At 40.6% G+C, this 19,749-nt stretch overlaps 3 protein-coding genes and 1 long non-coding RNA gene across 4 annotated transcripts in view; 1 reads left to right on the top strand and 3 right to left on the bottom strand.

The window, feature by feature from the left end:
* LOC135085331 (uncharacterized) overlaps positions 1-19,749 on the bottom strand; it is a 34,724-nt gene that overhangs the window by 6,629 nt on the left and 8,346 nt on the right. The window lies entirely within an intron of this gene.
* The window catches only part of LOC135085270 (zinc finger protein 271-like), a 32,056-nt gene that overhangs the window by 6,629 nt on the left and 5,678 nt on the right, over positions 1-19,749 (bottom strand). The window contains exon 6 of the mRNA XM_063980016.1: positions 17,566-19,083. Coding sequence (XP_063836086.1) covers positions 17,566-19,083 — 1,518 coding nt within the window. The remainder of the gene's footprint in view (positions 1-17,565; positions 19,084-19,749) is intronic.
* On the bottom strand, positions 1,364-7,297 carry LOC135085378 (uncharacterized). Its single transcript, XM_063980165.1, has one exon. The coding sequence runs from the start codon at positions 7,114-7,116 to the stop codon at positions 2,203-2,205; it is 4,914 nt and encodes a 1,637-aa protein (XP_063836235.1). The 5' UTR covers positions 7,117-7,297; the 3' UTR covers positions 1,364-2,202.
* Positions 12,587-14,337, top strand: LOC135085117 (THAP domain-containing protein 5-like). Its single transcript, XM_063979876.1, has 4 exons — positions 12,587-12,862; positions 13,097-13,341; positions 13,563-13,616; positions 14,026-14,337. Exons 1-4 carry the CDS (start codon positions 12,762-12,764, stop codon positions 14,193-14,195), a joined length of 570 nt encoding a protein of 189 aa, XP_063835946.1. The 5' UTR covers positions 12,587-12,761; the 3' UTR covers positions 14,196-14,337.

Raw genomic sequence — 19,749 nt, 5'->3', positions numbered from 1 at the left:
TCCAGTTTATTAGGCTAGATGCGCCTTAGACTATGACTAAGTATGAGATGTAGAGGCTCCTTAAGAACAAAATATTCGACCATTTGTAAGTACTATTAATTAGTCTAAACGAATAAAGATATTTTGACTTTTGGCTTTGACTATAACTATGACTGTGACCATGACTATGACTTAGTATGAGGCTAGACACTCCTCCAGTTTATCAGGATTGATGCGCTTTTGAATATGACTAAATATAACGAGGCTAGACGCGCCTCCAGTTTAATAGGCTAGATGTGCCTTGGACTATGACTATGACTTAGTATGACGAGGCTAGACGTGCCTCCAGTTTATCAGGCTAGATGCGCCTTAAGGGCCCCATTGTTTAGGATGTCTCTAGAATAAAAAGCCTTTTCTATTGCTGACATAACAAGGAAGCCGTCCAATTGTCACATGAGTTGTGTGTGTAGGTCGTACTGAATAAAATACAAATATAAATACAAAATCTTTATTTGTGATGCATAAGTATAATAGAAACATGTCACAATGGTATTTTACTACACTTTGCTCAGGGAGCATAATATTATTTGTGAAACAAAAGATTTTTAGATTTATTTTTTGAGATTTAGATTTTTGGAAAAGACATTAATCAAACTTTTGCTTAATATAACATGAACATAGCTTCCATATTATGATGTTGAGTTGATGCTGGTCAGACACAGTTTATTTCGTCGAGTACTTTATTTCACAGTTGAGTACAACGACTACTGAAGATGGAGCTCGTATACCGCCAGGGACACCCGTCAGCTGACGATGAAATAAGCGTGCTAAGCGAACGAAGTTGTCGTCGTCGTCCAGTAAGAAGGCGCCACCACGATCGTCTTCTATGGGGCCAAGGTTGAAGAAAAATACGCGAAGGAGCTCATCTTCTTCCAGCTCTACTGAAAGAGCAGTGCCACATGAGGTTCGTAAAATGTCTGGTAGACTCTAGTGAAGAAAAGTGCCTATTTTTTTATTGGTAGTTTTTATTTATTGCGCACACATTATGAAATATTACGCATACCTACAGTAAAATGGGAATATTAGCTTATGTAGTAAATCTTTAATAGTAATAATTAAAGGTAATAATAAAGTATTCGATTATAACGTTTAAATTAACGTTAAAGTAAATGTGCAAAAATAAAAATATTTTTTTAAAATATTTTTACACAAGTAAAGTGAATTAATTAATGATTCGTTTATTTTAAAATTGTCCTCGGTTCGGACTTTCGGTAGGTTCTTTTGCCAAGTACAATATCTTGTCTATAGATCTATAATTCCACTTCAAAAATATATTTCGAATATGAAACGTCAAGGTTCCATAATGAGCAGAAGTTTAAAGTTTTTTGTGGTGGATTGCAGTGGACTGTATGCGTTTGTGTGTGTTCGAGAGCGCTGACCGGACGATGATGACTGCCGTTGAGAGCTTGCCCTTACTATGTCAGGCGTAGTAGGTGCTACTTGCAGGAATAAAACCACTATTTCACTTGCTGAGACTTCTCGCGTTTATTATTCGCTTCCTTTTCTCAGTTCTTGCTTCTTCAGATCACTTGTTGCTTGGAGCACTTGTTCTCTGAACTGAACATGCCAGCTGGAGCGGTTCATTCCGTATTTATGGGGAGCGGCTATCTCCATCCCGCTTTCACATGCTATTGCTATCCCTGTCTTCGGGAAATCCACAGTTTTTGCTAATTTTCTCCAACTGGCAGGTAGTTTTACAATGGTTTCTTATTTTCTACAGATGCGTAATTAAATTATCTACATTATACAAAAAGTTTCATCACAAAATTCCCAAAATTGGCGAAGTTATTGACAAAAAACCTAAAACGGCTCTCTTTACGGTATTGCCTCGCGCAACGGACCATCCGTGCAAGACAAGGACAAAACATATTGCTATCTCACGCTCTAGAATGTTCGAAGCGAGAGGTCCGATATTTCTGTCTCGTTTCTTCTCTATTTTTTCCTGAACATTCCAGATTTTCCAGAAAAGTGTGAAAGAGAAGCTATTTTGTGGAAGTGAGAGATCAGATAATGCAAGAAAGAGGCCTACCGAGTGAGTAAGCGAGAGAGCCTGATGGTTTTCGCTACGGTATTGCCTTTTTGGCGAAAATTTCATGTTCATTTTCTTAATTACGAAACAGATTAATTAGCTAGTTTGCACTATTTGACATGATGCTGCCAACATTAATCTTGACTATTATTGACGTCGCTAACATTCTCCCCCGCAGTGCGAAGCACTCCTTCCTCCGGATGCGACGTCTTGGCAGGAACCAGGACTACCACTCGTCGCGTCGGTCGCCGCAGCACTCCTCCGGGTGTTCGCACGTCGAGGATTCTTACTCTGCCGTCCGGTCCAGGATACACTCGCAGCACTTCCCCTCGTGGCCAAGTGTTTCTTGGTAGCGTCGCGTCGACTATTAATACGACGTCGCCGACTTGAGGGTCTTCGGTCTCCCGGCCGGCTATTTTCCTCGGCATCAAAGTTGGCAGGTATTCCTTCAGCCACCTTTGCCAGAAGTGGTCCGTCAAGCGCTGCGCTGTCCTCCAGTTCGCCTTCCCGATGAGATCGTGGTCTTCAAATACGCCCGGCGCCATTGCTCCGCAGGATCTTCCGATGAGGAAGTGGTTCGGCGTTAGGCTTTCTTCGTCTTCGGGATCCATACTGATGTGGGTAAGGGGACGTGAGTTTACGATATGCTCCACTTCGAGGAGGAGCGTGTGCAGGACCTCTTCTGGCGGGGATCTTTCTTTAAGAACGGTCATTAATGATGTCTTTACCGAGCGGACCATTCTTTCCCAGGCGCCTCCCATATTCGGACATCCAGGTGGGATGAATCGCCATGTGATTCCTTCCCTTGAGGCGGCCTCTTGCAATTCTCTATTGGCCCCCACGAAGTTAGTCCCGTTGTCGCTGAAGATTATCTTCGGCGTCCCTCTTCGTGCAGCCATTCTTCGCAGGGCCATGATCATGGAGCTGGTGCTTAATGATTTAGCCAGCTCCAGGTGTATCGCTCGGGTCGTTAAGCAGGTGAACAGGGCTCCCCATCTCTTCTCAGTTCTCCTCCCGATCGTGACTTGCATCGGGCCGAAGTAATCTACTGCTGTGCAGGTGAAGGGTGGTTGATGATGCTGCAATCGTTCGGCCGGCAAGTCTCCGGTGGGTGGTATTTGAGGCTCTCCCTTGTGGACTCTGCACCATTGACACCCATGTGTGATCCATCTTGTGGTGCTGCGCAAGCCGAGTACCCAGAACTTCTGCCTTATTTCGTTGATTATCGTTGCGGAGTTGCCATGGTAGAACCGTTTGTGATAGAACCCTATGATGAGCCGGCAGATTTGACTTTTCCCGTCCAGTATGATCGGGTTGGTTCGTCCTTCTCCCGAACCAATCTTCCTGGTGCGCGTCCTCAGTTTTAGGATTCCGCGGCCATCCAGGTATATGTCAATCTTCTTTAGTCGGCTCGAGTTCTCCAATGGCCTCCCTTTTTCGAGGCAGCAAAGTTCTTTGGAGAAGCTCTCCTGCTGGCTCCTCTTGATAAGCTCCTCTTCTGCCCTATGTATGAACTTATCTTCCAGCGTTAAGAAGACCTTTTCTTCTTTCTTCTCCCGGGGAACGTGACTCGGTGTTTTCTTCCATCTTCGGTTCCTGACGATGTGGACACTTCTTTTTTCCGCTACTCTTCTTCTTAGCAGGTCGATGAACTGGAATATGCGCGCTGTACTGCGTAGCAGTCGAGTCCAGTCGGAGAATCTCTTCGGGTCCGGAGTGACTTGTGGTATGACCTTCAATGTGGCAACAACTTGGGGATTCTTCTCTTCTCCGGTGAGTTCTTCTTTGACTTCAAAGCGTCTCGCCGGCCAATCTTCTTTGTTTCCATATAAGAAGGCGGGACCTTTGAACCATCTTGCGTTTTCATCAAACTCGTTCGGAGTGCCTCTTGTGGCATCATCTGCGGGGTTTTCCTTTGTCGGCACCCATCTCCAATCTTGAATTCGCGTCAGCTCTTCAATTTCCGCGAGGCGATGGGCCACGAACGTCTTGAATTTTCTCGGGTCTGCTTTCAACCATTGAAGGACGGTGCTGGAGTCTGTCCAGAAGGTCCTTTCTTCAATCTCCAAATCGAGCTCCTTCTCCACCGATGAGGCAAGTCTGCTGCCCAATAATGCTGCTTGCAATTCCAACCGTGGGATAGACACTGGTTTGCTAGGAGCTACCCTTGCTTTCCCAGCAATCAATGCGACGCGTATCGTGCCGTCTGGGTCTTCCGTTCGCCAATAGACGGCTGCGGCGTACGCTTCTTCACTCGCGTCGCAGAACGTGTGGAGTTGCCCTCTTCTGGTTCTTGGCGACAGGCACCTTGGGATCTTCAGTTCCTTTAGTACGGCGACGTCTTCCAAGTATCTGATCCATGCGGCGACTTGTGGTTCGAGAATCTTCTCGTCCCAGTCGATCTTGGTACGCCAGATCTCCTGTATGAGTTTCTGGCCCTGTATTAGGATCGGCGTCGCGAAGCCCATGGGGTCGAACGTAGACATGACGGCGCTGGTGACTTCCCTCTTCGTTGGTACTCTTTGCCCAGCGAGTACTTCGGGCGGAGTGTTCCTGAAGCCCACGTTGAAGGCGAGTGCATCTTCTGTGATTAGCCATCTCAGCCCCAGGGTTTTCTCTTCCTTGCCCAGTTCGAGGACTTCCTCCTGTCGCTGATCTTCAATTCCTTCGAGAACGGTTGGTTGATTGCTCCCCCATCCTCTCAGGTGGAAGCTCGCCTTGTTGTGGATCGTCTGTACCTCTTTCGCGATCCGCTTGGCTTCTTCTACCGTTGTGAAACTTTGCAAGTAGTCATCCATATAATGGTTCCTCCGTATTGCTGCCACGGCTGCCGGGTGTTCCTCCTTGAAGTCTTCTGCGTTCTTGTTCATGACATAAATTGCCGTAGACGGTGATGACGTTGCCCCGAAGATCACTGAGGCCATGCGGTACACTTCCGGTTTGCCGTTCCTCTTGCTGCCGCGCCATAAGAACCGCAGACTGTCCCGGTCTTCTTCCCTCATTTGGATGCGTAGGAACATTTCCTTGATGTCGGCGACGACGGCGACTGGACCTTCCCGGAACCTGAGAAGCACTCCGAAGAGAGACTGCAATAAGTCAGGCCCAGGCAGCAGCGCATCGTTGAGGCTCTTCCCGTTGAACTTGGCGGCGGCGTCGAGAACTATCCTTGGTTTCTTCTTTATCGGGTGCATCACCGCGAAGTGAGGTAAGTAGAATGTTCTCCCTGGCGTCGTGGTTTCTGGAGCTTTCTCTGCATATCCATTCTTCAGCAGATTTTCTATTTGTTCTTCATACGAAGTCTTCAGTGCTGGGTCCTTGTCTAATTTCTTCTCCATGTTGATGAGACGCTGGTGTGCCTGATGGTAGTTGTTCGGTAGAGTTTCCCTTTCATTTTTCCACAGCAGCCCAGACTCGAACCGTCCATTTGGTAGCCTCTTCGTGGTCTTCTCTAGGACGTCGAGTGCCCTTTTGTCGGCGTCATTACTTGGCCGACGTGCTTGCACCCCGAGCGACTCTATCTCGAAGTGCCGGCGGACCAGGGCTTCTGTTTCGTCTTCCATCAACCTGCTGTGGTGCACGAACTTGACAGGGACACTTCCTCCGGCGTCGCATCCGTGTAAGACCCATCCCAAGCTGGTCAAGGAGGCAACTGGTTCGGAGGCCTTCCCTTTGCGTAGTCTCCGTGTGACTATGAGCCCCCAGTTATCTTGCCCGATCAGTAGTTGTGGTTCTTCCTTGTCGTAGACCAGCTTGTCCTTGATCTTCTGTAAGTGTTTACACTTTTGAAGCATTCTTTCTTCGACCCCTTGTTTCGCCAGCTTCAAGTTGTCGATAGTTCTTGCTTCCATTTTGAGCTTATTTCTGCAATGGACCCCCTTGATCTTCATGTTGATTTTCTGGGAGTTGCTCTTCTGCATACCGTTCCCCCCGACCATCTCGATGGTGATGGCTTCCGGCTTTCCTTGCGCCCCAATCTTCTTTGCCACTGATGAGTCCAGCAGCGTGACGGTGGACCCTTCGTCCAGGAGCGCGAGCACTTTTGCTGTCCCTTTGGGCCCGTAGAGGTTCACCGGCGTCATCTTCAAGTAGGCCTTTCCGCAGCTCGTGGTGTGTACCGACGATACAACTCCTTCGGCGGGCTTCTCTTGAGTCTTCGCCGCTGCGGGCTTCTCTGAGTGAAGACTGATGTGATGCCATCTCATGCACTTCTTGCATGGTTGTGCCCGACACGTGTTCCTTGAGTGCTTGAAGCGCAGGCATTTGAAGCACATTCTTGCCTTCTTCACCATTTCCCACTTATCTTCAACACTGGCTTCCTTATATTTCTTACATTCGTACAACCAGTGGTCCTCACGGCACTCTGGGCACTTCTTCGCGTCAGTCTTCGGTTCTTCACGGCGTCCTTCTGTTTGTTGGACATGGTGAACCGGCCTCTTGAACATATTTCTCTTCTGGTCCCAGGACACTTCCGGGGGAGCGTAATCACTGTTAATATCTGCTTCAACTTCCATGAAGTCATACATGAGTTCGAGCGCTGGTTTTCCCTCTGCCCGGCGCTCGCGTTGGTACATCAGCCACCGAGACTTCATGGTCGGCGGCATCTTCTCTATTAGACACTCCACGGCCCCTGGTGCGCACAAATATTCTGTCTTGCCGAGTGCCCTGATGGTGGCCACGGCATTGCGGACTCGGCTGGCAAACATGCAGATCTCCCCTGATGACTCGTTGACCCTTGGCAGCCTTTCCATCTTCTTTAACTCCGCCAGGGCTATGGCTCCAGGTCTGCCGAACCGGACCTCCAGGCTCTTCATCAGCTCTTCTGGATCCTCGGCGGTGAACAGGAGGCTCTTGACTGCCTCCCTCGCGTGTCCCTGGAGACACCTTCGTAGTCGCGCCAAATTTTGTGCCGGCGTGAAGGAGCGCGCGGTGTCTTCATATGACCTTCTGAACGCGAGCCATTCTTCACATGCGCCATTGAAACTTGGGAGGTCGACCAGTTGTCTCGTGAGGCCACCCTCTGCCCTCTGTGACAGCTTGGTGATGGCCATGGCTAACTCTTGAATGTCTGTTCTCCCTTCCGTAGGTAGCGGCTGTGGCGGCGGCGGCGGCAACACTTGCGGCGGCGGTGGCGGCGGCAGCGGTAGAACTTGTGGCGGCGGCGGCAGCGGCGCGGCGGGCGGCGGCGGCGGTATCGGTTGTAGTTCCGGCGGGACCCTCTCGGCGATGGTGTTCGAGTGGTTCAACCAATTTTCGACCTGCATTTGCCTGTACTGCACTTCTTCTGGATCCTCTTCCATGTCGGAATCCAATTGGGCCAACTCCAATTCCGCTTTGGCAACTTCCAGTTCCTGGCGGGCCACTCTTAATTTGGCCTCTATTTCTGCCCTTCTTCTTGACGAGCGGACGGAGCGCGTGTCCTGATTCACTCGTGACAGTCGCGGCGTTTGTTCATGCACTTGCGGCGTGGGTGGCGCGTACTGTCCTTCAACAGTCGGCACGGTGGTCACCGTAGTCGCGGGAGTCGCGGCGGCGGCGTTGGCGGCGGCGACGGTGGCGGCGGCAACATTGGCCGCGGTGGGCGTGGAGGCGGCGGCGGCGGCTGCGGCGGCGGCGGCGGCGGCGGCGGCGGCACGTCTCTTCTCTGCTTCCGCGATACGGGCCCTTAGTGCTTCGTGTGGCTTCGTGACGTCGGCGGTTATCTCCTCTGTGTAGGAGCGCGGTGCTGGTTCCCCTCTTCCCAAATGCACGCCGGGCTCTCCCATAACCCGGGTGCTAACAGCCGGCGCGGCGTGGTCCCTGGCGATGCGCGGTGAGGACGCGCCCCCGGCGGGATACGGGGTCAGCGTTGATGAAGTATCCGTGGTTTCCGTCGGAGTACTTCCTCCATGAACCGGCGGCGACGTAATTCTCCCTGCGGCGGCGGCGCTAGCCGCGGCGGCGGCACCTCGTAGCTTCTCCGACCTGGTGACAGGCATCTTCGCTATTCCCGTAATCCGGCTCGAAGGACCAGGAAAATGTGGTGGATTGCAGTGGACTGTATGCGTTTGTGTGTGTTCGAGAGCGCTGACCGGACGATGATGACTGCCGTTGAGAGCTTGCCCTTACTATGTCAGGCGTAGTAGGTGCTACTTGCAGGAATAAAACCACTATTTCACTTGCTGAGACTTCTCGCGTTTATTATTCGCTTCCTTTTCTCAGTTCTTGCTTCTTCAGATCACTTGTTGCTTGGAGCACTTGTTCTCTGAACTGAACAAAACAATACATGCCAGCTGGAGCGGTCCATTCCGTATTTATGGGGAGCGGCTATCTCCGTCCCGCTTTCACATGCTATTGCTATCCCTGTCTTCGGGAAATCCACAGTTTTTGCTAATTTTCTCCAACTGGCAGGTAGTTTTACAATGGTTTCTTATTTTCTACAGATGCGTAATTAAATTATCTACATTATACAAAAAGTTTCATCTCAAAATTCCCAAAATTGGCGAAGTTATTGACAAAAAACCTAAAACGGCTCTCTTTACGGTATTGCCTCGCGCAACGGACCATCCGTGCAAGACAAGGACAAAACATATTGCTATCTCACGCTCTAGAATGTTCGAAGCGAGAGGTCCGATATTTCTGTCTCGTTTCTTCTCTATTTTTTCCTGAACATTCCAGATTTTCCAGAAAAGTGTGAAAGAGAAGCTATTTTGTGGAAGTGAGAGATCAGATAATGCAAGAAAGAGGCCTACCGAGTGAGTAAGCGAGAGAGCCTGATGGTTTTCGCTACGGTATTGCCTTTTTGGCGAAAATTTCATGTTCATTTTCTTAATTACGAAACAGATTAATTAGCTAGTTTGCACTATTTGACATGATGCTGCCAACATTAATCTTGACTATTATTGACGTCGCTAACATATGTAGTGTTTGTTAAACACCTGTACCTTTTTGAATAGCTAATGAATCAAGGAACTAAATTCTGTAATTTGTACACAACATTCCATACATTTTTTCTTGGAAATTCTTCGTTTAATTACCTAAAACATATTTTTTTTGCAAAATAATACATGGTTTTTAAGCTTTTACTTGAGTAATGACGATTCTTTCTTGCAAATTTTAATTTAAAATGTCAATTCTATTATTTAGCTATACGAATACAACAAAAAAGTTAACATTATTCCGTATTCTTCATTACAAGGGTACATTTTAACATAAAAACTGGAGATTTTTAAAAAAATACTTAAATCTTGAATAACTTGGAAATGAACAAGTTTCGGGCATGGTGTCATATGACTTAAATGACTGCAAATAAGCTCTACTTTAACCCCTTTCAAGGAATGTATCGCTTTACCTGTCACCCTGTATAACCTGTGATTCACAATAAAGACATTATTATTATTATTATTCCTTTATTCATCTTACTTTCTTATTTTTAATTTTTTCTTTTTACAATGTAATTATTATCAAAAAATAAAAATACATTATAAAAACAAAAATCTTAAAAATAATTATCTGGGGGCACGGCAGTGCCCCCGCCAAGTCGAGCGCGAAGCAAACACTGCCGTACCATCCTTTACTGGAACCATTTCGCCGCATTTTCAGGCCCCTATTTGAGAACCTCTGGATAAGACCAGAACGCAGAAATTTTCGTCATCTAGTAAGCTATAATCACATACTTCAAATCCAAAATTTCAAGCCTGTAGGTCATTTAGTTCCGAAGTTAAGCGAAAGCAAAGTTTCGTATTTACGACACTCACTCACTGATAATCATCAAAATAGAACTAGTACTTCCCGTAAACTCAGAGAGCTGAAAGGATGATGGGCATATTGGGCGTTAAACCAACAGAAACAAAAAGTATACTAAATCAAAGCTTAATACTAGTACTTCATTTCATAGTATGACAACAATCCTGAAATACGCGGGGATACGGAGATAGAGGTCGTTGAATATGCAAAGTTTCCATAGTATTTCACATCACATTAGGGTAATAAAAATAGTATTAGGTCAATTAGATTGCTTTTATCGATCATATTGAGAGTATCGTATCATATCTTACTATCGATTCTATCGATTTAGTAAGTATGTATACCGAATAAATCATAATCGATTATTCGATTGCAATAATCGATTATATTGCTGAAAATAAGGAATTGAATTAACAATCAAATGATAGTAATGATGGTAATCAATAAAATCGATTAATCGAATTGTTAATCGATAAATCGTTATTTGGCAATATCGATTAATAATCGATCCGTGATCGATTATGCGACAACACTACAACTTAACTGGTAAAAATCCCATTGAAACATGACTGTGTTCATGTCATTTCTCTAAATGGTACCTAGGTATGGTCCTACACTTATAATGTAGAACATGGTTTAAATATACCATTTGTTGGCCCCACTCCTGAACTGTTGGACATAATAATGGATAAATAACTTAATGTATTTAAAATGTGAGTAGATAAGTATATTAATTAATAATATTTTTTGTTTGCGCAATAAAGCACCTATTACTATTACACATTATGTCAATTTCCAAGCAAACCCGGGAGTTTTTGATAGTTATTTATATGAAAATATATTTCTGATATTAAGTCCTAACAAATAATAGTAGTTACATTTCTGTTGGTTTTACGCCCAGATTCCATAGAAAAGTGCCCATCATCCTTTGGTACAGAGTTAGGGTTTAATGGCCACATAAAGGGAAAACTATAAAAACTGGGAAAATCGAAGATCTGGAGTAACACCACATTCATAATCAATACTACTCTGGCACCGTGGTGTTCGCATGTATCGGTCGCCACTAGATGGCGCTAGCACTAGCAAGCGGTGTCCAGATTTTTTTCCTTTCTAGAGTCCCCCGTCGATTAAGTTGAATGTTATGTAATTTGCATTTCGTTAATTTCGTTTATTATATTATAAGGTTCGCTAAGGTTATGTTATTTAAATAATTGTTCATTCGTTGTTCGTTGTCCATTTTAAGGGTCGTTGAGTTTATTTGTGTTTAATATCGTAAAAAAATGTCGATAAAACGACGACGTTAAATAATTTTGCCACTTTCTACAAAAAGAAGTGAAATCCCACCAAAAACATTCTGTAAAAAACTAGCCAAGTCTCGGTGGAGCTGCTTGTTTATCTCTAAAAAGTAATGAAATCTAGACAAAGTCGTGCCAAGTCTATGGTTCCTTACTGCGATTTCTTTATTATTATAGTTAATGTTGTGTGACTTGGCCGTTAAAGGGTGACAAAACCAGGTGCTCCATAACACCATTGCACCAATCTGTCGCCAGAACCGCTACTCATTGACGATGGAAAATTGCCACTTGGAAAACGTTGATTCAACAATAACCAGTCAATTGTAGGTTTAATAAAGCTGCGTATTTCAATAATACTTATGTATGATTATCATGCCGTGTGGTGACGGCAGAGTAGAATACATTTGTCACCAACCCCTACTCTTCCCGCGGGTGTCGTAAGAGGCGACTTAGGGTCCACACATCAAACAGAGAACGGGCAGCAGCGCTCTCTGAAAAACATCAATCTTTTAAACTGCGATCTCCAACCCGCCTGCCAAGCGTGGGGATTATGGCAAAACCCTCCACTATAGTGGAGGAGGCTCATAGTCCAGCAGTGGACTGTAAAGGGCTGTTGATGATGATGATTATCATAATAAAGATTGTTCAACGGCCAAGTCACACAACATTAACTATAATAATAAAGAAATCGCAGTAAGGAACCATAGACTTGGCACGACTTTGTCTAGATTTCATTACTTTTTAGAGATAAACAAGCAGCTCCACCGAGACTTGGCTAGTTTTTTACAGAATGTTTTTGGTGGGATTATTATTACCTCAAATCGGTTTTTCGCCTGTATGTGTCCTTTCGTGTTTAGTTAAAGTTGATTTTTGAGTGGTCTTATAATGGCAATAGTTACATGAGAACGGTTTTTCACCTGTATGTGTCCTTTCGTGTTTAATTAAATTTGATTTTAGGGTGGTCTTATAATGGCAATAGTTACATGAGAACGGTTTTTCACCTGTGTGTGTCCGTATGTGAATAGTTAAATGCAGTGGGTAGACACTTCTCATACAAAAACTAGTCTCTATATGTAGCAATTGATATACAACCTTATCCCTTAAGCAATAAAGTGCATTTTGGATTGATTTCACTATAGCAGGGGAACCCGCGGATCAATACCACCATACTAAAAATAATTGTTAGTGTCCTTATGTTGGTAGTATTGTTAGTTTGACAAATGAAAAAAAATGTCTGTCAATTGAGTTTGAGTTTTTAACCGGCGAATTGATTCGTGTGAAGTTATTTTCTCAGATTTGGTGCAATATTACTGTAAATAAACTTTTCTGTCGTTTACGTTGAGTTGATTAAGTTCCTCCGTATCGGGCGTGATAAAGTTTGCTGTTCAGTGTTATGTTTTTTGTGAGATAGAGACTCTTTTAAATAAGCTGTGTTTCAACTTCTACAGAAGTTTAAACTCTTATTTACTTTTCTGTTTAATGGGTATGTTATCTACTTACTTGAAATATTAGATCTATTACAAATCTATTTTTCATTAAAAACAACCCTATGTGATGAAAATGTAAATGTACTTTCAAAACTGGTAAATGCATGAACAAGGGCATTGACACTGGTTGGAGAGAAATTATAGGCTTTGTTTAATTAATACCTATTTCATTTTAGGCTTCTACTGATAATGGAGAGTAGAAACAACAAGAAGTGCGTTATTTGTAATAAGAGGCGAAGTCGTGGTGGATCACCCTTACTTTTGAGTAGGTTTCCTCTGGATTCTGACCGGTAAGTTTCTAATAACACTCATTTATTACAAGATAATTTTACTGATTGTGTAAACTTAAAGGCTGGGATTAATATTTTTAATCATACAGTAAATAACCATAACCAATTTTTAATTTCAGTATTTTGTTTCGTACTCTGTAAATGAATTGCATAACAATACTAAAAGAAATTAGTTGATGAATAAATTTCAGTTTGTTATTCTTTTTCTTTTCTAATAGGTATTTCTTATTTCAGTTGTCGAATGTGGGTTAAAAATGCTGGCATAGAAGACTTAGCATATGTACCTATTGAAAAGTTACACCAACTGAAGTTTGTTTGTGGTGGGCACTTCACTCCTGAATCCTTCAATGCCAAAGGAACTCGGCTGAAGAACTCAGCTATTCCAACACTGGAATTGAGCAATCCCATCTTGCCAGATGAAGTTTTGACAGAGTTTCCTCTTCATGTAAAAGACTCCAATAAAGAAAACCTCAAGACAGGTATGATGATGACTTCAATTATTTTTTTTAAATTTAATTTACTATCTATCAATTTTTCTGAATTATTTAGATGTCTTAATTAATTTTCTTTGGTTTCCAAAACAAACCAACCGAATGCAATTTAACAAGGTTCTTTCTTTGTAACCACAAACATGTGTTGTATGCTTATCAATAAATAATATATAATTTCAATTATTAATTATATCTATACTTTGTTACAGTTCTTTATGATCATTCATATTGCATTCCAAAGAAGTCAAATCCAGTTGAACGAGGTATGTTTATCTAAAATTATACTAATAATATAAAAAGGAAATATTTCATTGTTTGTTTGTATTTGATCGGCTCCATAACTCGAAGCCAAGATAGCCTAAAGTGCGGGTTAGAACCCCACAGCTTGAATATTGTAGTAAACCCACTCGTAACACAATTTAGCTTAGAATGTGTGTTGAGTTAGAGGGACTTTAGTAATTTGTGTAATACAAATTCTTCAAAGAAAGTACCGGACCAATTTGAAAAATTTTAGGCAATCTACATTAATTAGCCAGGTCAGCTAGTTTAATAATATTTATAAGCTAGTAATTTTTAATGTGAGCAAGACATGTACTAGACTGATTGTACCCTAAAGTTGGGTAAGAACATGACATTTTATTACCCAATTCACATTTCATTATCTGCTTTCAGTTCCCCTTACAACTACAACCAAACAACTAAATTCAACATGTTTGGGAGCTGTGGATATACCAGATTCTGGTATTTCTGCGAAAACAACTTTTGAACCTCTTCCTTCTACTTCCAATGCACCAGAACATATGACCTATAAACCCATTACTCATGGTAAGTGTACAAACTAATTATTTACCTTCTAAAATATGCCTTCCCTCAAACTAAAGAATGCCACCCTGGATGCGTTCTGCAGTCTGCAGTCAGGTCAAAATGAACTTATATGTACAACATTCTAGGTTTCTGTACATTTTATATTAATGCGATTTGACCGTGCGGATACGAACAAAGAACGCAAAGCACACGTGACTGATTGCCTTATCACGACCACTTACAGATTGTCTTGACATACCCGCAGACCGCATCCAGAATGCAGAACATTAAAACCTCTAAATGCCTTTAATTTAATATTATGTCATTGTTATTGAAGGTGGGCCCACGCTTCATATTTTATGAGAAGAGCTATCATTATCCTGTCTTTGCATTTTTTTAAAACTTGATAATGATTGATTGATTTGGAAATAATATGTTTCATAAAACAACAAAATAAATTTTAAACTTATTTGCATATTTATAATATTTCAGATGATAAAAACATTTGCCATCAAGATGCACAGGCAGAAATATTAGTCCACAGTTATAAAAGACCTAAGAAAAACATTGAAATGAAAGGTAAGATAAAACATACCTAATTTAAAAAACTAAGTAAAATTGCTGATTAATTAACCAATATTCAATTCAATTTGCTTTAATGTTATTTTTTTTGTTACAGACACTTCATCAACATTTACAATTAAAGAGAAGAGGCTTTGGCGACAGTTACAAAATGCAAAAAAAACAATAAGGAATATAGCGAAGTCAAGAGTGAATTTAGACAAGTTAGATTCGGAAGTGCTGACATCGTTAGTAAAGGATGTAGTGCAGAATAACAAAAAAAAGTCACAAGGAAAAAGGTGGACTTTAGCCAACAAAATATATGCTTTGGCTATATTTAAACGGTCCCCTAAAGCATACCGCTATATGCAAAAGCTGTTTACGCTACCAAGCACTAAAACGCTCCAAAGGATTTTAAAAAATATACCAATGGAGCCTGGTATAAATAAAAATATAATTGATATGTTAGAGGCAAAAGCATCAAGTATGCCAAAGGAAAATAAATATTGCTCGTTAATATTTGACGAGATGGCGTTAAAGAAACGGATAATTTATAACGAAATTGCTGATAAAGTGGATGGCTACGTGGATTATGGAGAGGGCGAGAACATGGGACGAGAAAAGAAAATTGCAGACCATGCGTTAGTGTTTATGATACAGGGTGCTAAACATAAATACAAACAATATATTGCGCACTATTTTGTGGAAGGCACAATATCAACAGCAAAACTGGCAAAAATTATATCGGACATCATCAAAAAATTAAATGAAATCGGATTTATGGTTCTAACAACAGTTTGTGATCAGGGATCTACAAATATAGGAGCTCTTAACATGTTAAAAAGAAACTGTGGACAAGGCATAGATAGCAACTTTTTCTCTGTAAATAATGACAAAATTTTTATAATCTATGACATCCCTCACTTGTTCAAATCATTACGAAACAATTTCTTTAAAAGTGGAAATATGTCTTTCGATGGAAAAATTGCACAATGGAGGCATTTGGTAGTTGCAGAAGAACACAACAGAATTTTTTTAAATTTTAAAAAACTGAATAGTACCATTGTAAATCCAACATTCAAAACTAAGATGAGGGTGAAGTATGCTGCGCATGCTCTGAGTAATACCGTGGCAGCTATTTTAAAAATGATGGCATGGAAAGAAGTTTCTGATTGCAATGATACAGCATTTGTGATTGAACAGTTAGATAAACTATTTGATTGTACAAATGGTCCATCATCTTTAAATGACGTAAAGAAAGGGATCCGGGAAAATGTTTCCACATCAAGTAATCACATTGAGTCTTGGACCTTTTATACTGATAAGTTAAAAACCATAAAATTTATAACAGCAGAAAACACGATACTAAAAAATGTTAAATGCGTAAAGGGATATCAAATATCTATCAAATCCTTAAACGATATTTGGGAAAAGTTAAAGAATGAAGGGTTTAAATATATGAACCTTAGACAGTTTAACCAAGACTCTCTGGAAAACTTATTTGGAATCATTAGGCAACACAGTGTAACCAATAGAAATCCCACTATCACGCACTTTACTGCAGCGCTTAAAACAAGCATGGTTACTGGGCTGAAAGTGCCTCATAGCAGAAGTGCTAATTGTGAAGCAGACAACAATAAACATATGCTGGAATATAAAGACATTTTAAAAACTAATTTAAAAACAACAGAAATAAAAATTAATGTTCAAGATTCCACAGACACTGAATTTTATCCTGTGTTGTCTATCCCGGACCCTGAAAACTTAGAACAGCCCATTGAAAATTTGTGTAGCCTTGAAAACCAACCAGTAGTATATGTAAGCGGGTATTTAGCTGCCAAACTATTACAGAACAGTTCTTGTTTAATTTGTGAAGAGTGTTTGAGCGTGAAAACTCCTGTTGACAATGATTTGTATGCATATATATCTCTTCGCGAATGGTGGCATGATAAAAAAAGTCTCGTTTATCCAACAATTCAATTATGTACCACCGTAAATGAAGCTAAACAATTTTATCATGACCATATTGCCGACCAGATATATATGGAAAATGTTGGAAAATTCATTTTCTTAATGTTGAGTACAAATTGTAATTTTAGTTGGTTTAAATGTCAACAACATAATAAAGAAATTTATGATAAGATGTTTAAAATATTAAGTTACCTTTTTCTAAGAAAAAGTTGTAAAATCATTAATGACAGCTTCATAAAAAGTGAAAACAATTTTGCTGACAAAAGTAAAAAAGCACAGCAACAAAGCATTGAAAAGTAATCTTGAGGCTGAGGTTCGATCAGCTGATAAGAAAATTAAAGATGTTTATAAATAAAAATCCTATTTTTTCTTAGAAAAAGTTGTGAAAATAAAAGTTTACAAAATTATCATTTCTGTACTTTGTTATAATTTTCAATAATTCCTCATGCCTACAACTGCTATGTCATGTTCAATACTTATTGTAATATACCTATTTTATTTCGAAATAAATAATTTACGTTACAAAACTTCGTTTTACTTACACATAGTATAAAATAAAAATAGTAATCATTAAAATATTGAAGGTTCCTATACTAGATATCGATATGCAATTACAACCCTAGCAAAGTATCGATAATCGATAAGTTATTACGAACGTCACTAATACTGTCAGAAAATAAGGCATTATGTTGGTAGCTCCGCCTGTAGTTTGTGCGGTTGGTAAAGATTTGCGGGTCGTTCTCTAAAATGCATATGTGTGCGTGAGCTCAAAAAATATCTATGGAGTGCCGTCTCTTACTCTTTTATGCTCTTTGGTTAAATGAGCTTTTGTAGTAGCCTTGTAATTACAATAGTCACATGAGAACGGTTTTTCACCTTTATGTGTCCGTATATGAGTAGTTAAATTACGTTTTAATGCGGTCTTGTAATAACAATACGAACATGAGAACGGTTTTTCACCTGTATGTATCCGTATATGACGGACTAAAACATCTTTATATGCAGTCTTGTAATGACAATAGTTACATGAGAACGGTTTTTCACCTGTATGTGTCTTTTCGTGTTTAATTAAAGTTGATTTTTGAGTGGTCTTATAATGGCAATAGTTACATGAGAACGGTTTTTCACCTGTATGTGTCCTTTCGTGTTTAATTAAAATTGATTTTACGGTGGTCTTATAATTGCAATAGTTACATGAGAACGGTTTTTCACCATGTGTCCGTATATGTATAATTAAATCTGATTTTACAGCCGTCTTGTAATGACAATAGTTACATGAGAACGGCTTTTTACCTGTATGTGTCCGTATATTATGTCTAATTAAATTAGATTGTACAGCAGTCTTGTAATTGCAATAGTTACATGAGAACGGTTTTTCACCTGTATGTGTCCGTATATGAGTATTTAAACTATCTTTTTTAGCAGTCTTGTAATGACAAAAGGTACATGAGAACGGTTTTTCACCTGTATGTGTCCGTATATGAGTAGTTAAATGATATTGTACAGCAGTCTTGTAATCGCAATAGTTACATGAGAACGGTTTTTCACCTGTATGTGTCCTGGCGTGCTTTGTTGAAATGTGCCGTGCTAAATTCATTTTGTGCGTGTATATTTTTCCACAAGCATCGCACGACACAGTGCTTTTAGTTTGTTTTTTACTAGAATTATTGTGCGTGAGTAAGTGAACGCTCAAGTGAGTTTTAATCGAGAAACATTTTCCGCAGAGATCGCACTCGAATGGCTTTTCTCCGGAATGGATTCGGGAATGTCGACTTAGGTTACATTTGTCTGCGAATGTTTTCGAGCAATGTTCGCATGAGAATGGTTTCTCGCCCGTGTGCACACGTCTATGGCGTTTCAACCTCGCATTACTTGGGAAGACTTTTTTACAAGTATCACATGGAAATGTTTTTTCTGTTGCTGTAATTTTTTTCGTTTCATTTTCATCATTTTGTTCTATATCTTCCGTTTCTATATTCGTGTCTGAACTGTCTAATTTATCTGTATTTGGTGTATTATCTTTATAATTTGTGTCTAACGGGTCATCCGATTTAAATAATGGGACTTCACAATATACCTCGTTTTCGGTTAAATTATTACTAACGGTTAATTTTGTTTCATTTTTTCTATTTGGTTTCATGTTTTTAGTGAGTTTTCTCTTTTTTATAGTCACTTCACTGTTAGTTGCTTTTTCTTTATTCTTTATTGTATTATTTGGTTTCGCAGTTTCTTCTTTTTTCTTTATTATATTCTTTGGTTTCACAATTTTTTTATAGACGTCTATTTTCATTTCTATCATTAATTCTTTTTCGTTTTTGAAAATTTTTGGCGATTCATCTTTTAGTTCTTCGGGTAAATTTGATTTTTCGTCCATATCTTCTTTCTGAGGCATCTCTGTAAAAAGAAATAAACGATGGTTCACAAAAGATTTCAAATAAGATAGATAAAATAAAATTGAAACAGTAAAATAGGTAATAAAACAGCCAAGTGCGTGTCGTGGCACGCGCACTGTAGGATTCCGTAGTTGCCCCTCGATTACCTTTACTACAATATTATAGTTATTTCTTAAATTTTGTTTAGCGATACAAGGTTTTATCCGTTACATAAACACATAAAGCTCATTTATGAGTTTATGTAACGGACGCCGCACCTTCCGCGACGCGAACTTTAAAGATTTTCTTCTGACACAATCATAGTGCCCCAACAATATTGGTGTTATTTGAAAGCTCAATAAATATCCTTAAAGAAAAACACATTTAATTTCTAAATAAATGATTATCATATACCATAAATGTGACTTGAAAAAAGACCTCACTTTGTGCTCACCTCTGGGATCAATTAGATCAAATTTTATGGTTATAAAACCAAATAATGATCACACGTGTCCTCTTTAACAGATGGATAGCGATTTATCCCGACTTAACAGTTTTATAGCCATAAAAGTTGGCTAATGCGTAACTACCTATTTTTTGAAGAAGTGATCTGGATCCTTCTAAAGACATATTTTTGGGGTAAAAACCTTTCTTTTAATGAAGTGAAGATTAGAACTAGGCTTATAAA

This window comes from Ostrinia nubilalis, chromosome 28, assembly GCF_963855985.1.
Source record: "Ostrinia nubilalis chromosome 28, ilOstNubi1.1, whole genome shotgun sequence".
In the NCBI taxonomy this organism is placed as follows: domain Eukaryota; kingdom Metazoa; phylum Arthropoda; class Insecta; order Lepidoptera; family Crambidae; genus Ostrinia; species Ostrinia nubilalis.
This window is presented reverse-complemented; position numbering and strand designations above follow the sequence as displayed.

Coding starts and splice junctions, on each gene's coding strand:
- LOC135085378 (XM_063980165.1), bottom strand. CDS start 7,116: ATGGCCATCACCAAGCTGTCACAGAGGGCAGAGGGTGGCCTCACGAGA.
- LOC135085117 (XM_063979876.1), top strand. CDS start 12,762: ATGGAGAGTAGAAACAACAAGAAGTGCGTTATTTGTAATAAGAGGCGA. Junction 12,863..13,096: donor TTTCCTCTGGATTCTGACCG/GTAAGTTTCTAA, acceptor TTCTTATTTCAG/TTGTCGAATGTGGGTTAAAA. Junction 13,617..14,025: donor GTCAAATCCAGTTGAACGAG/GTATGTTTATCT, acceptor ATCTGCTTTCAG/TTCCCCTTACAACTACAACC.